Source organism: Saccostrea cucullata, unplaced genomic scaffold, assembly GCF_032062105.1.
Source record: "Saccostrea cucullata isolate Sc308-1 unplaced genomic scaffold, CSIRO_AGI_Scuc_v1 ctg543, whole genome shotgun sequence".
Classification (NCBI taxonomy): domain Eukaryota; kingdom Metazoa; phylum Mollusca; class Bivalvia; order Ostreida; family Ostreidae; genus Saccostrea; species Saccostrea cuccullata.
Window position 1 is genome coordinate 14,447 of NW_026927880.1, and position 16,946 is coordinate 31,392.

Consider the following 16,946-nt stretch of genomic DNA (forward strand, 5'->3'; position numbering starts at 1 on the left):
ACATTTTATGTGTGAACAGAAACACTGTTGTATGCGTACACTGAGAAAATTAATGGAAATAATGAATTACTTATTCTTGATCTTTTATAACCCTAAGTATATTTAGTCCACTGCGAATTGTATAATAAACTGTCAATAACCATTTTTTCTACCTCACTTTTCTTTCTCTATCAGCTAATAAGTATCGAATCGGGTGCAAAAACGAACGTTTTTATCAGAAATCAGCAATATTTCTCATCGATTAGTATTCAAATAGGTGACATGAATGATAATTTTCTGGGTAAAGAGGGAGAATTTTGTAAGAATTTGTCACAATGTCAAAGTATGTGCACAATGCAATTTTTTCAAAACCTGTCTCCCAATATCTGGATTCTCAAAAAGAAATTTTATTTTAGGGATTGTTTATTTAGTTTTTTCTTAGCTTTAAAAAAATGCACTTTGGAAAAGGAAATTAAAAAATATGTACACATGTAAGGGTTAATTTGGATCAATTTTGCTATCTTTTAAAACTGGTTTATATATAACCAACTGTAACCTTTACTAAGCCACCCTACCGTATTTTTTTTTTAAATAAAGTCTTAAAAAAAGTTATTTCTTCTATTAAAAAAGTCTTAACCTTCGATTGTTTCATATTTAGATATGTCTATGAATGTACTACTGAATTTTTTAAAAATTATATTTTATTTCATAATTTTTAGTATTTACTATCATATATATTTTTTTAGATTTTCTTTCAGGGGGCGATTAGAAAGAAGGGGGTTTGTAAGGGCAGTGTCAATTGGGGGGAAAAAGTTGATGGAGGGAGACGGGGGTACCCTTTCCCAAATATAACGAAGTACATGTACATGTATTTTATACTGAATTACAGCTTCAGCGATTAGTTCAAATACTCTTATTTGTATATCTTTGTTGGAGACAATGAGGTTTGTTTTTACCACTTTTTGAACTCCTTTATTAATGATCTGACTTCCAATCGCCAGATAATAATTACAGTGTAGGAGTGATGAGTTACTGAAGTATACAAAACAGATGTTCTGTACTAGCCGTGCATGGTTGCAGTCTGTTATAAGGTAAATCACAGAAGATTAGAAGGGGGTGTGCCAGTGTCTTAATGCATCATCTTTGACAACACAAATTACAAGTTTGTATTCACAATATCTTTATTTTAAAATTTTGCAATCTGTTTTGTTCAGTTTTGGATACAGCTAAGGGTAAAAAAAAAATGGAAATCGATTTTGCTTCATATTATATTAAATTAAAAAAAAAATGCGGTTCTCTTCTTTAGAAAAAATATGGTATTGGAAAAATTCATATTCCCGCAAAGTTTTTAAGTGCTTATTTTCATCATACATAAATTATGAAAGTGTATACAGCTATTTGAGGCTTCATATCATTATTATTAGGTAGAACGAGAAATGCATGTTATGAAAAGACTGACAAGTAACCCTTTGTGTTGTGGGCAGCGGTCATTCAAATGACGCGATTCGCACTTGATTAACGCAAAACAAGTACTTCACTTTCACATTCCACAAAATTTCACATCTTTACCACTTTTTACAGCTATAACTTGAACAACATGAATTCGTGTGCTTACGAAACCTGGTGATAAGAGCCTTGGCAAATGCTGCAGGAAATTCCATCACCTCTCGTCAACTCGAGTCGTCAAGTGCGTTCTATTTCAATTCCTAAATCCAGTTGCACACATACTTATAAAACATAGACATTCTTCGAAGTTAAAAATTTATTGTTCGTAGACAATTGAAAGCGGGTGTTCGCCTCTCGCTGCGTGTTGCCTAATTAATATTCGAACAATATGCGCTAGAGGTAAGAGGATCGACCAAACGATTTAGTCGGTGTGCGCTGTATGTATCTTAGATATTTATGTAGATAACATAATGTTGTTAATTTTTCTTTCAATTATTCCTATGGAAAACATCTTAGATGTTTTCTCTCCTGTATGAAATAGCTTCCAGACGTCTGCTGTTAATTCTCTACGCCGATCTTATTTCATCTATTTGACGCGCCAATCATAAACGTAGATTAACTTAGCTTGGCCTATTCTACGCTCGGCAGCAACAAAACTTAAATTTACCCTCGTAACACATAATTCTGATGAAACTAAATAGTTAACAAAAATAGATCTAAAGGCAAAATATTCAGTTTCCTAAATTCTAGTTCTGAATGTGCTCTAACGTTGGCAAATGAAAGTAAAGGATCGTAAAATGATTTCGACGATCACTTACGATCTAACGTGCGCCCACGTGCGCTTAATTAGCAGGGATTAGTACCGAGTATAGTTGATCTATATTGTACCATTTTTTCTTGTAGCTGGACGTGATATAAAGAATAACCACCCGGCAACTGAAGAATTCCGAACATTTACAGACCATGTAAGTTTTGCTATTTCTAACCCATATTTATAACAGACATTGACAAAATTAAACCTCGTACACAATATCATACTCATTCAAGGTGTTAAGTATTTCAGCTTTACCCCGTGCTATTACACGTAAAGCTATGTTTTAATCTTCATTCACAAATATTTCTACTAACTGTGGATCATTAAGTAATTCATTTTAATTCTGTCGATACCTTCTCGCCTACGTTGAAATCTTACCGACAAAAACATTCATGTAAGGATTTCACATTACGTTGCATTTAATCTCAATTATTGTCTTTACGCGCTAGTTCAAAAATTTGAATAAACAAAAAACATTTCAAGAGATATAACTTAAGAAAATTCACTTTTTCAATATTGGTTTAAAATGATAAAAGCATATTAACCTAGGCGCCCAGCTTTGAGGTTACGGGGAATAATTTTACCTGTGTGTGTATACGTTTATTCAAATTAAACCTTCCTTATTTTGACACAGTTGATCGACACAGGGCTGACGACAAAAGCCGGTCTGGTGTGTAGTGCGAGGAAACCTCAGATTTGGATCAACATTTACCTGTTAGCGCTCAGTGCAGTGTATTAATCGCCCACCAAAATGTGGGGAAAGTGTTGCATATAATGCAGCCGAGTGCATAGACTCAAGGATTATGCTATGAACTGTCAGGTGTAAGGTGGGGATAGGAATCATTCAGAAAGTTACCAGCATGGGAGCCGTGTCGTGGCTCTCTATTGGCATACTTTGTATATGTTTTGTTGTGACTTGTGTGAGGGGAATTTACATCCGTGCCCCTAAGGACAAGGAATCTTTTGCCCAGTACCCAAAGTGGAATGCTTGTATTAACGCTTCTTTGAGTTTTGAGTTCAAAACAACACAGGCGACGGGGCTGTTAATGTACACAGATGATGGGGGTTCGTATGATTTTTTTGAACTTTCCCTTCAGAGGGGTATAGCCCAGCTGAGGATAAATATAGTAGATGGACACGATGGAAGTGTGGAATTTCAGGTCGGCCAAAACCTTAATGATAACAAGTGGCATCGGGTAACAATTCAAAGAAACCGGATGGAAACCACTTTTTCTGTGGACCAGGAATCTTCAAAGAATGTGTCATATGGATCGGATTTTTACTTTGGAAACTTAGCTAACAACAGTGACGTTTATTTTGGGGGAATGCCTGAATCCTACATGAAACATTTGGAAACTTTGGCCTTGCCGTCGGTAATGTTTGATCCCCATTTAGCTGTGGAGATACGAAATGTTATATATGGAAATTGTTCATGTGTGCCCGTCCGTGGAAGCCTAATCAGAGGCGTGTCTTTGGACGGGAGGTTCACTGAGGCGTGTGAGCAGAGAAACCACTGTGGGGACTGCCTGTGTATCAGTGTGGATGCTGGTCCAAAATGTCAGTGCGATGAGACCCAGAAATGTGGCCAAGGTAAGAACACCCATACAGGTAAAAATGAACCAGGTGGGTAACCTTCAACAGGTGCTAGAGTTAATCTGGCAAACAATTAACAGGCAATAGAAAGACCAGTTTGACCAAGCTCAATGCACCACTGGCCATCAGGTCTTTTGTTGTGTTGTTACATCTTTTACGCCAATAGCGCTGGACAGACCATAAAAATGTCGTAAGTCCACTCAAGTATTATTGACATAGGCAATATAATTCTATTATTACATACGCAGGAATGAAATACTTACACATATTTATTCAAAATCAAAGACTAGCCGTCCTTTGGTCACATATACAGGTACCGGTTTACTGACCTCAAATAGGTGTTAATGGAGACGAGTAAGAGTTAATAGAAGCATGTCAAAAATCTTGACAGCATTTATCATAAATGTTTATTTTTATTAAAAACGGTACTTAAGATAGATTTAAGGATGTATCTATGATAAGGGCCCTACCTGTAAATAATTTCTAATCGACAAAGTGTTTTCAAGTGTGTAAAAATGTAAACAACGATTCTGTATTTGGTAAATTGCCCTTTGTGTTCAACATTTACACACACTGTGACACATTCATATAAATACATAGGGATAATCTGGATACTGCTGTGAAGACTTTCTTTAAAATTTTGAAAGTGAACGATCCAAAATATCATTCTTTTTGCAAATTAGGACGTGCCTTCCGTGGTTTTATGCATGAACCATTTGCTAAAAAGGAAAGAAAAAAATAATTCATCGTGAAAAATTGGTCGATCCCATTTAATTGATTGTTAGCTTCTGATGTCTGTTTACAACATTACGTATTCTGTGTGTATCATAAACCTGTTTTAAACTAATTTACATATAGGAAGGGTTTTCTTCATGTTTAATTGCCAGCATATTTCAAATATATTTGGGTTTTTTCCCAAAGTGCACAGAACTCAGCGATGAAAACTTTCATTTCTTATTCATTTCAACATCTAATACAGCAAAATTCTCGCTCTTTTTTTCAAACTTTGCACTTGTTAAATGTTCAAAAACCTCTCCTGAAGCAGCAAGGAAATTGCATAGAGCAATGTTTCTGATGCTAGTTTTTATCAAGTTTTTATCAAGTGGTTACCTCTTTGACTGTGGAATTGTTGTACGTTGTCGGTTTTCATTTTGTTGATAGAGAGGATTTCTTTTCCTATTCTTCTTCACTTAAGCACGGAAAATGTCAAGTTTAGGTTATGTATCTACATTCATACATCTACTTCAGGTGTTGTACATAATTTCAATGACAGAACAATAATATAGATAGTTCTCCAACTGAATCTGAAACACGTCAAGTCTTTTTAAAGGAATTTTGGTTAGAAACTGACTCGGTTTATGAATCGCTTATAAGGAATTTTTGATTTCATTATAATTGGCTTGCGTGATAATTTGCATAAACGCCGAAGGCGTTTATGCATAAAATTATCACGCAAGCCAATATTGATTATCTTCATGAAATTGAAAAATACAGTTATTCCTTATATTTACATGCTTTGATTCCGCCAATCCACGTGCTCCAAGCCCTGCTTCTGTCTAGCTGTTTGTCCCGCCCTGCACGTGGTTTTTTTTGGAACCGCGCCAATACATTGATGGAGAAATAAAGTACATTTACATTTGGTAATTTTATCTCGGACAAAGACATTGGAAATGTAAATATAACTGTATACTGCAAACTATGTTAATTCATAATTTCCAAGTCAATACGAGATAAATTATGTATTGGAAAATTTATGCATTAAAATACAAAGACAAGTAAATCTAAATGTTCTGAGATGTGCTGAAGTAATCCGAAATTTTAATGTGCAGACTTTTTTCTTAATGTCCTTATTTTAAAAAAGATTTCTTTCTTCATCTTTGGATTACCTTACATGCATGGTTGATACTGTCTTTCTTGCAATGTTGCTTCAAAACAAATGAAATATTTTCATTTTAGAGTATACGTTTAAAATTGCTCCAATCACTATAAGATAAAACATCTCTCCACACAATCATAAATTAGCCTACTATTTATATTATCTCCTCATTCTCTCAAGAAATATTTTTTCAAGCTTAATATACAACATAATTTATCAGTTTTTCATGTTTTAAGTTTTGCTCCGGGAAGTGTCTTAGGCTGATCTGGTTTATTTATCAGGTGCTTGGGATACTAACTGAAGGGTTTAATTGTATCTGTCTAGTGTTATAAACTAAAGGAAAATTCCAACAGAAGCCGTATATATAGATCATATGGAAAAGTCATAAAAATCGTCAGGCTCTAATTGGAGTGAATGTGTTACATGGCCCCGTAAAACTATACTACAAAAAATATTTTCGGGAAATTTGTACGTATGGTTTTGCAATTTAGTGAAATGTTTGCAAGAAACACCAAACACTCTCTTTTCACAGTTTCCTTTTTAAAAATGTCAATGACATCACTACCATGAAATTTTTTTATTCTAAAATATTTTCGTGCAAAATTTTATACATCAATTTGTCGGGAAAAATAGAGAATGAATGCAGCGTATTAATACATCTCTCTAACACGCACATGAACAGTGTAAATACATAAGAAAAAAATTATTAAAATTTTATTCAGTGATGTGGGAAAGAAGTCAGACCTTGGGTCCAAGGCCGTATAGAATAAGTAGCTCAGTCACACAAGATGTTGCCCAAGTGCATGCAGCTGCAAGGCGTGGCCTGAAAGCTGCTCACTACGAATGCTACAAACTTCAGTGTCAAGAATAATTGCCTCTCGAAACAACGATTACATAACTTTTAAGTTGGTTTATTTGTAATTTACCTTAATTAGTTTCTCTTCTGTACTTTATCCGTGTATGCTTTCATGTGTAATCAAGACTTTTCCCCTGAAATATTTCATTAGTGTAAATTATTTCAATGACACATCCACCATTTTTAAATCTCAGTGGTATCTAGGCTTTTGATTAAGTTGTTGGCTCTGTGATGTAGGTAAAATGCAGATGCACCTGGTGATAAAATACATGTATCTGGCTTAAGAAACATTTTATCGTTCCTGTCAAATTGTTTCAGAGTAATTTCAAGGTTGAATGTCTAAAATTCCATTTTCTGTCAATTTTTGGCATCAAATTACTTCAAAAAGTAATGATGTTCGTGTTAATTTTTACCCTTCATATTTTTCTAAGAAAGGTTTGCCTAATGAAATTGCCTTTGCAAACATATGTCGGCACAATTTTGCCGTGAAAATATATACACGGATTAGTAATTGAATATTTTTTTTCCTGCGAGAAATCAGTTAAACAAAATAAGACTTTTCATGCAGTTGATAAAACTTGCAACAACAACAAAACTCTGAGAAATTACATGGTAGATACATGTAGCGTACCGACTATATTTTATAGTTTTATCACTGACTGTAGGTCATTTGTTAATGTCACCCATAATTCGTGTCCGGTCCATATCTTTCTTATGGATAAAAGTTCTCATTTTTTCCCAAGGGTGTGTCAGTAAATGTAAATATACATGTTTGACACCTTTTATGGATAAACTTGGTAGGTTCTCATTTCACACCCCAACCAAGGCATGACCACAAGGTCCAAGGTTGGAAGAAAAATTTCATAATTTGTTGATGGATAAACTTGGTAGGTTTTCATTTCACATAAAGATTGCCCATGATAAGGGTGTGTCATGACCTTGACCCAAGGTCATTTGGAGAAGTTCAAGGTCACTGGTATTCGTGTCCGGTCCATATCTTTCTTAAGGATAAACTTGGTAGGTTTTCATTTCACCCATGACAAGGGTGTGTCATGACCTTGACCCAAGGTCATGTGGGGAAGTTCAAGGTCACTGGAAGAAAAATTCGTGTCCGGTCCATATCTTTCTTATTGATAAACTTGGTAGGTTCTTATTTTGGTATGACCCAAGGGTGTGTATGACAACAAACAGTAGGTTACTGGAAGAAAAATTTTATAATTCGAGTTTGATACATATCTTTATTATGCAAAAACTTACTTCTGAAAAACCCAGCGGGGGGTATTTTGTCCTGATTGGACATTCTAGTCATTGTATTGTGAATGCCATAAGTTTTTTTCCTCGGTAAATCTAGAATATCATACATTTCCTTTATACACTCTGCCGCCCCCTCCCGCCCTTTGTTGGATTCAATATGGCAGACAACAGGTCCGGTTGCTCTCTGGCTTGGTTCCCACTCCGGCTTCTACAAGGGACATTTCTGTAACTAACATTACTGGTTTAACAACAATGCAATTTAGTAAGCCCAATTACTCAAACTGTAAAAGTGATTTTTTTTTTTTTGCCATTGAGGTATAAACAGAAGAAAACCCAATTCATTCAAGTATGGTTCCTTGCAAGGGACATTTTTACAACTTACTTTTATTGCAATTTACTTTTGTGAAGTATAAGACTTTATTCTAACGAAGATTTTTTTTTTTTACATGTTTCTGCTTTTCAACATTATCGAAAGATGATTTTAAAAATGATAAATCCTGTTTCGACACATATTTCCACTTATTGAAATGAAACATGATTTGTTCTATATAATGTAATAAAAAGGCTGGTTTCTTATGTATATACACCTGATATGAAATCCCGCTTTATGTCTAGATTGCTCATGTTTGCGATCACTCATACATGAGTTAGCTTTGTTACTGTTGTCTTTGGATGAGGGATATGTCAGAATCAAAATAATGCTTTAGATCTTAGCCTTGTAATGACTGGTACTTGTAGCAAAGTTGGCAAAGGGAACAGACTGATGATTCAACAGTTCTGGGAGTGCTGCTCCCGGGTATCTCTAGAATCTGTGTCATCGCAAAACGGTTTTATAATTCAATCATCATATGCTCTGTTCATGACGTTCCAATTCCACAATTACGTATACTGTATGATTTAAATGATAAATGTTTATATAACTTTGGAAATGCCTTTTTAAAATTTATTTTCGGTTTCATTTTTCTTTCTATTTTTATTAATTGTGTTTAAACTGTTCTGATAAATAATGTTTAACTTTACATTTTTTGTCTTACCAAAAAATATTCTTTATTTACTTTTATTACATACTTAGTAATAAATACAGGATTTTTGCATAGGGCTGATACAGGTTTCAGCCCTGCAGGGCTGATACGGATCAATATCACACCCCTAGTAAATTAAACCACAAAAACAGTACTTGTGATCAAACACAATTTTTTTGTGGTTTCATATTCTCATAATTTTAACTTCTTGAAAATAAGGATAATCTAATTTACAAATAATAGATTATTTTCAAATTACGGATCAGTGCATTGAAGTAGAAACAAACCCAACCCGTATGAGACAATAGACCATGTACATGATGTACATGTGTGTAGAAGTCCATGCATGATTATTTACTTATTTTCTTCTCAACTTAATGTATGCTGTATTTCATTACTAAGTATGTAATAAACATAATAATACATACCCTTTTCCACATCACATCCCTTTATCAGCCCTCGACCAATATCAGCCCTCGAGCCTTCGGCCCTCTGGCTGATATTGGTGTCTGGGGCTGATACAGGATGTGATATGGAAAAGGGTATGTATTATTCTCTATATTATACAATTATTGCACAATTCACCGAGCCCGAAGGGCAAGGTCTTCGAAGATGGCTAAATAATTGACCGAAAAACAGCAATAATTGTTTTATTATATGATTCACTGATAAAATGATACAGCTCATTATTTGTTTGCATTTAATTAAGTCCTAGCCAAATACAAGGGAGAACCGGAATTAAAATGTAAATAAACCTTATTAGTCGCATCCATTTGAAATGTTTTTTTATCAATTTTATGTAGTTGCCATGAAAAAAAATATAATATCAGTTTTTTTATAGGATAGATTTTGTGTTTCAGGGAAAACTGACTGCCAAAAAGTAAAAAGTGTTTTCATATATATTGTTACCACCCTGAACTGAAAATATATATTCGCTTATGTTTTGTTCACATGAAAAAAGTCATAGTCCATTAAATAGCTTCCCAAAACAATTTGTATCAATTTGGAATTTCCTGATCTATTTTTAGATCAATGTAGAGTAAATAAATCCTTGTATTGACCTGCAACGTCACGTGCAGGTTCAGTACTAACATAGTTGGATCTCAGTCAATCAGAGAGATGGAAATTATTCAATCATATAATAAAATGAAGTATTTCAAGTTTCAATCTTTACAAAAAATATTACTAAGTGCTTCTACATATCAAGTTGAAATACGATAAGTTTACTGTCCTATGCTTGATATTGAAATACACTTTTAACTTGGAAACCATTTAATTTGAAGGTGTTGAAAGAAGAGATAAGTCTACCTGAAGAGTTCGTAAATCCTGCTATACACCCCAATACTTTTACTGATACCTGTATTAAGGTAGACCCCCCGCTATCTGGTCGTGTATATTTCAGTCCGTAATAGATTTGAATTGGATGGCTTTGTAATATTGAGATAGACATGGAGTGGTTCTCACCTATCTAAACAACAAACATTCCCAGCCAAGATAGTTATGACTTATAATTTTATAAATACTCAGAATTCAAATCAAATGTAAATTACATTTGTCTATGATGACCTAATTTGTATCATTTGAATTTTATACGTTTTGGTATACAGATAATTAATTTCATATATCCTCCTCTTGTCGCTAATTGGAGCAGAGGCATAAATTGTCAGGTTGTGACACTTTTGAATAGTTGCAATGGTAAAGACATTTAGTTGTATAAGAAATCCGGGAATGCTTGTCCCTATTAAGTGTCCTTTTTGCATACAAAATGTTTTTTTAATTATAAGTCGCTATGCTCAATACATATAATTAATATGCATTAGTGATTCATGTTATGTTTTGTTACTGAAAATGTTCAGATAGCATAATGTTAACCAAAAACTGCGGTTTTGATAGGCATTTATAGGTATTGTGTCAAAATAGTCATTAAATGTAATTTATTCATGAAAAATGACGGAGAAACCATAATCAACTACCAGGTATATGAAACCTGTCTTTATCCCTCTGGTCTTCCACTTTTGTAAGAAGCAATCGCCTCACTACATCTAGGACCTTCATTTTTGCTCTTAAGATCTAAAAGTATATTTTCCCCAAGAATTTGTTATTGAAGAAAAGTGTCTTCACAAAAATTGGGGGTACATCACCAGGCATTCGTGCAAGATTCTGGGGGATACCATTCCTTATATACATGTACGTGATGTACATGTAATCATTTAAATTCACTTGAACTGCTGGTATTATGATTTTGCTAAAAATATTTTTTTTTTACACATTTAAAATAACATAGAAATAGAATTCTTTAGATTTTTATATATTAAAAAGTAATACAAAATATTCTCGGGTAAAAAAAAATGTGTCTTCATATATTCATTGGTTTCAATTTAACATTATTACATTAAGTCGACATCTTTTGTTTCGTTCTAACAAAAACATTTAAGTGCAATATTTGAAGTTTTGAATATACATTGATATTTCACAGTTAATGTAAAAAAAAAAAAAACCAACAGAATTTGGATTTATTGATTATTCACTCGAGTGTTTTTATTTTAAGGATTTATGATCCAACCCAACATATTTGACTCGCATATGGAGAATTTTGTGTCCTACAATTTAAATAATAATCTGATATACATGTAAATTTACATTCCAGATGATTCATTCAAATGTAGGAGTAAAGTAAAACTGCACTTGCCTTTTAGCCATATTTAGAAGGAAATACCTTATTATTATTCATAAGACCGATTAAAAAATGCCCCCTCATTTAAGGTCATATTCTTCACTATTTTACTAAATCGTGTTGTCTGTGTATTGTAGAATTTTTAGTTAATCCCCAAAGCACCTGCACATACTGGAAGTTCGGTCTACCGATCCCATATTAAAGCCTTAAAGTATACTATGCATTTAACTTGCAAAGTCTTAATCCATGGAATAAATAGATTTTCAATCTCATTTAAAATATTTTTATGTACAATTTAAATACACCAAAACATGGCGGGGTTGTGAAACATGAAAGGATTAGTTTGCGCTACTTAATTTCACGGTTTATTATCATTTGCAACATAAAAAGTTATGCTCCTGTCAGGATCTGGCTTTTGTCCGTCGGCCTATCGGTAATTTTATGATGTGGAGAATAATTCGCTGATGCCCAACGTTGAGGTTCAACAATAAAAGAGATTCTTGTTTGAAATCAGCCACACAGAGAATCAAGAGAACAAAGATTTATTATCTACAGTTTCAATCTGTGTAGGATCAGAGATAATTAGAAAGATCAAATCATAACGTCGAGTAAATTCAGTCAATTATTTCTTATATCGAAACAAAATATTTTGGCAAGAATATTACTACTGTTTTCATCATACCGGATAATATTTGTTTGCTTGTTTCTAAAATGCTCATGATCAAATAACTCATTAACAGAAGGCATATGAAACATATGGTGAAAATATTCCAATCTCTGACACTCCAGTATTGGCCTCATAACCCGTCATTGGGAACCTGATTGGCAAATGCAAAAAGTTTATTCTAGAAATCTTTTTATAATCTGACAAAGCGATGCAGCATTGTCAGAATCAGAAGTGTTGCTAAAAATACAGGCTCGTCAGAATGTCAGCGATTTTAGGTTTTCGAAAAAATAATACTGACTTTGAGATTGATGAGACCGAAAAAGCCAAGGAAAATCGGCATAATCTATTCAAAACAAAATATACATGTATCTGCAGAACTGTAACTCTCCGAAAAAAATATATTGACAGACCGGAGAACTGTAGCTCTCCGAAAAAATATATTGAGAGAGCGGATTCTCTTGTCTTTCAATATAATTTTTTTTGAGAGCTACAGTTCTGCAGCTAAACAAAATACATTGTATATTTGTTGAAGATTCTTCTATAAACTAATGCTTTTCTTAATATTCAGAAATATGTTTAATAGTCGATACTGAGTTTAATATTCAACTTATGTTCCCGCTAGGCTATTTACCCCTAGGTATTGATAAAGGAAACGCCGTCAAAGAAGGTGTTCTTTTACTAGCTTTATTTTGGATTAATGAGTTGTTTTTTTTTCATGCTTACATTCATTACAAATTGAGTAAAATAGTTTTAGATTTCAATTTTTATGTTTGAGTTTTGTATCTAAGAGCAGATCACTCTGAATGCATTTAGTATATCACAGAAATAGAACTCTTCAGTGTACAATGTGAGGAATGTCTTTGGAAAACTTTTAGTCAAGTTAAATAAATTCTAAACAATAAATTAGTGTTCTCTTTTATGTAACATTTATACTATTGATCCATTTCAAAATTATATGCCTAAAATTCTTGTCAACCCTTTAACTCCGTAAATAAACAAAAGGGATCGATTATTAAAAACACGCAGTCTATCCCAGAAAGTAGCCATTTACAATGTTTTTGGGTCTGTTTGTGCACTCAAGAGTCTTAATGTAAGCCAACAACGTTATCTGGAAGACGCACAATTAAAAAAAACAAAATAGATATTCAGGAGAAAATGACATAAAATTTTCAAAAGAACATCTTTACAAACTAGGTACATTTTATGGGATGAAACTCTACACAGATTTTGAAGTTTTCAGGGTGTTTAATGGTACAATCTTTTCGATCTTTCAACTTCAGAAGATTTATGAGTGCATATATTAAAGCAGTATGTATGCACCGTAAGAGACCAAGGTCGATATATGAGACAGGCTTTAAAAAACAATGACTGATGCAGTTGACAGCTTGCCAAAAAAAACTGCCTATTGGGTAAATAAAAAAAGAGCTATGTTAGACAATGCTCACGGCATCAGACGATCCCCCTTAACCTCTACGAACTGTGTGCATTGATCAGATTGAGTGGTTGAACACTCTAACAATTGTTTAGAGTTTCACTAAGGTCATCTGATTAGTTTTAGTAGCATTTAAACCTAGAAAATAAATTTGACAATAGATAAAAGGAACATCTTATTTCAAACTCTTTGAATTTCATATGTCAAGTGTCATAAATGCAGGTAAATAAAAGATATAGGTCGTACAAATTTTCTTCATGGCGCATGTGCAATTTGATTAATTAATGCTTCGTGCATAATGATGCAGTGTCCTGGAAAAAAAAACTCTATCTATAAAAGACCATCCAAAAACACAGCTACAAGTGTTAAAAGGTGTAAACAATACTTCATTGTAAGATATAGAATTTTCTTTCTTTTAATTTCAAATCCTTATTAATAACCAAAATCAATATTAAAGCTACTTTTTTTTATCAGGATAAGTCATAAGAAACAAAATACATGTAAATTTTGTTTACTCCTCCCAAAGTTGATGAAAAAATGCAATTTAGTATGTGTATAATGGATTTACAGGTTCTCAAGGATAGTGCATACATTTTGATTATTTCCCCTAGCCTTAAACACAACAAATCAGAAATTATAGCATACATTTGTACAACAAAACAATGATTACAACATTTCACTTTTAGATAAGTATTATATTCAACAAGCTTTTATCGTTTTATACAGATACCTCTGTCGTTTTTTACCATCTGCCAATGAACACGCTGATTGGAAGGACCTCGGTTAATCCATCGGGACTTGACGCCAACATCGATGGTTCCAATGGACTTCCGAAGACCGTCAAAGGGGCCATGGGGAATGCAATCCGGATCCGTGGGAGACGAGAGTGGCTCCAAGTCAGCGGGCCAGGACATAGACACGAATGTTTTGGAGATTTAGAAAAATGTCACAAAGGTATAGGAACTATAACACAAGACCGATATTAAATTATCTATCAAATATATTAGATTCTGTGTTCAAAGTAAGGGATTCTCCACTTTATACGGACAAAACAGTATATACTGAGTATCATCTCTTTAAACTCTACCAATTTTCTTCAAACATATCAATGGTACAGTAATTCAAATGAGTTTCTTGTACAAGGTTCTTAAGGGAAAACGTGAAGAGATGAATATTTCTGTATTTTATTGATTATATTTGAGTCCTTGTCTTGTAGGTTACACTCTGGGGCTATGGGTAAAATTTAATAACATCGGTGATACCAAAGGCATCTATCTTTCTAATGGTGGCCACAGTTCAAATTCTCATGGCATTGCAATGACCTACAAACTTGGAGAGCTGGGGTTCATGTTCCGAACCAAGTCTGGACTGTACTGGAACGTTAAATATGACAACTTACTGGAGGACAAATGGTACCACGTGACAGTCACATGGACAAATGCAATGGGAGTTAAGCTTTACATCAACGGGGACCTTGTCAGCGAGACAAAGACTCCAGAACAGAGGTACATATAAAAATCTAAATGAATGGTTTCCTCATCGACATTTCTTTCCTATAACATGATTTTCTCAAGTTTCAGTTATATGGCATGTTATTTATTTCAATGTCACAATAAACGTTTTTCAGGCTAGCAATAGCTAGAAAGCCCCGTTTTAACGAGTTCCTGATTGGCCGGAGTAACGATAGGACCGGGCTGGATTCCCTGGGGACAATCACTGTAGATGAGTTAAAGTTCTGGTCCGAGTACAAGGACGAGTTTCAAGTTCCGGAAATTGGTGAGAATTAAAAAAAAATGCTTCAGAAAAGAATCTCTATCGAAAACTCTCATACAGTATTGTTTTTCTTGAATTCTACAATTCACCATTTTCTTTGTAGGTCCTATGTACAGATATTATTTGGACATGGATGAAATCACGGGAAGGGAACTCGTTGCCAAAAATATATTTTCTGAAGTTTTGGGCAATGTGCAAACTGTGGAAGGCAAAATAGGAAAAGCCCTGAAATTCAATAAGGACGGAGGAAATGTAGATCTGGGTGACTTCAGCGCCTCATGTCTTGGTAACCCGGATCTTTGCCTCCATGGATTCCTAATCTCGTATTGGGTCAAGTTGGATGAGTTGCGAAATCATTCATACTATTTCTCCAGTCACGGAATTAACATCTACTCAGTTGGTAAAAATCTCTATGCCACTGTACAGGCCGGTAATAGGAAATGGGAAGCTCGGACGTACGGCTTAGAAATGGGTATCTGGCAGTATGTAGAAGTGACATGGAGTGAGTCTAAAGGTTTATCTATCTACATTGACTTACGTCTAGCTGTTAAACAGACAGGACATTCCATAGAGTCACCAAGTAAAAGTACTGATTCTACATTTTACATTGGTCGTGCTAATTATGCTAACCAGCAAGAATACCCCTATGCTTTAATTGATGATGTTGAGATGCTTTATGGAGAGAGGGATATCTTGCTGTACTTGGATCTAATTCAGAGAGGTAAGCGAGACAACTCTGTTGCTGTTTTGAGTGAAAGTTATTGAATTTATAGCATAATTATTTAGAGTTACCTTTCTTGTTTCTTTTAACATCAGATAAACCAACGAAAAATTACTTCAGCTTTGACAGTGCGATAGGAGATCGAATTTATCATCCATCCATGCTGATCGAAACATACGGATCACCGAAACTTGTAGCAGGTAAAATTGGACAGGGTATCAAACTTAATGGAAATCGCCAGGTTGTCGACTTTGGAGAGCATCAGACAAGCTGCTTGGGTAATCTGGACAACTGTCATCATGGAGTCCTTATGGCCATGTGGATTAATCCCACAACATTCCGGGACAACATGTACTTCGCGTCCACGGGAAAGAACGGCATTACCATCAGCAACACTGGAAATCGTGTTGAAGTGACTGCAGCGACCTCTACCCGCGAATGGAACGTGTCCACTGAGGTTTTGTCATACGACAACTGGTATTTCTTTGAAGTATCGTGGGATCCGGAGAAAGGACTAGAACTTTATATTAATGATATCCTGGTATCCAGCAACGACAATCCAAAGAAACGGACCGTTACGCTGGCAACTGGAATTTACGCCAGCTCCCAGGAGAATAAGTTTTATCTTGGAAGAGGAAATACAAGGATGACATCCAGCAGTTTTGGTAACGCTATGTATGATGAGTTGGAGTACTGGTATGGTCCAAGGGATTATCTCATAGCCTTTGGTTTTATACAAAGAGGTAAGATAATGTACATGTTAAACCTTTTTAAAGGCTTCCATCTTTTGTGTAATTTTAATGCGTTATTTATTGTGAAAGTTAATGAAGTAAATATAA

At 34.3% G+C, this 16,946-nt stretch overlaps 1 protein-coding gene across 5 annotated transcripts in view; it reads left to right on the plus strand.

Annotated features, from left to right (window-relative positions):
- The first annotated feature begins 1,723 nt into the window (after positions 1–1,723).
- Positions 1,724–16,946, plus strand: part of LOC134275752 (uncharacterized) — a 39,388-nt gene continuing 24,165 nt past the window's right edge. For 3 of the 5 annotated variants that reach the window (XM_062758025.1, XM_062758028.1, XM_062758027.1), the window contains exons 1-8: positions 1,724–1,824; positions 2,329–2,390; positions 2,874–3,829; positions 14,340–14,567; positions 14,830–15,118; positions 15,241–15,389; positions 15,490–16,107; positions 16,203–16,850. In XM_062758025.1, coding sequence (XP_062614009.1) covers positions 3,100–3,829; positions 14,340–14,567; positions 14,830–15,118; positions 15,241–15,389; positions 15,490–16,107; positions 16,203–16,850 — 2,662 coding nt within the window. In that variant the 5' untranslated portion in view covers positions 1,724–1,824; positions 2,329–2,390; positions 2,874–3,099. Of the gene's footprint in view, positions 1,863–2,328; positions 2,391–2,873; positions 3,830–14,339; positions 14,568–14,829; positions 15,119–15,240; positions 15,390–15,489; positions 16,108–16,202; positions 16,851–16,946 lie in introns of all 5 variants that reach the window. The other 2 variants (XM_062758026.1, XM_062758029.1) reach the window with 2 other exon arrangements.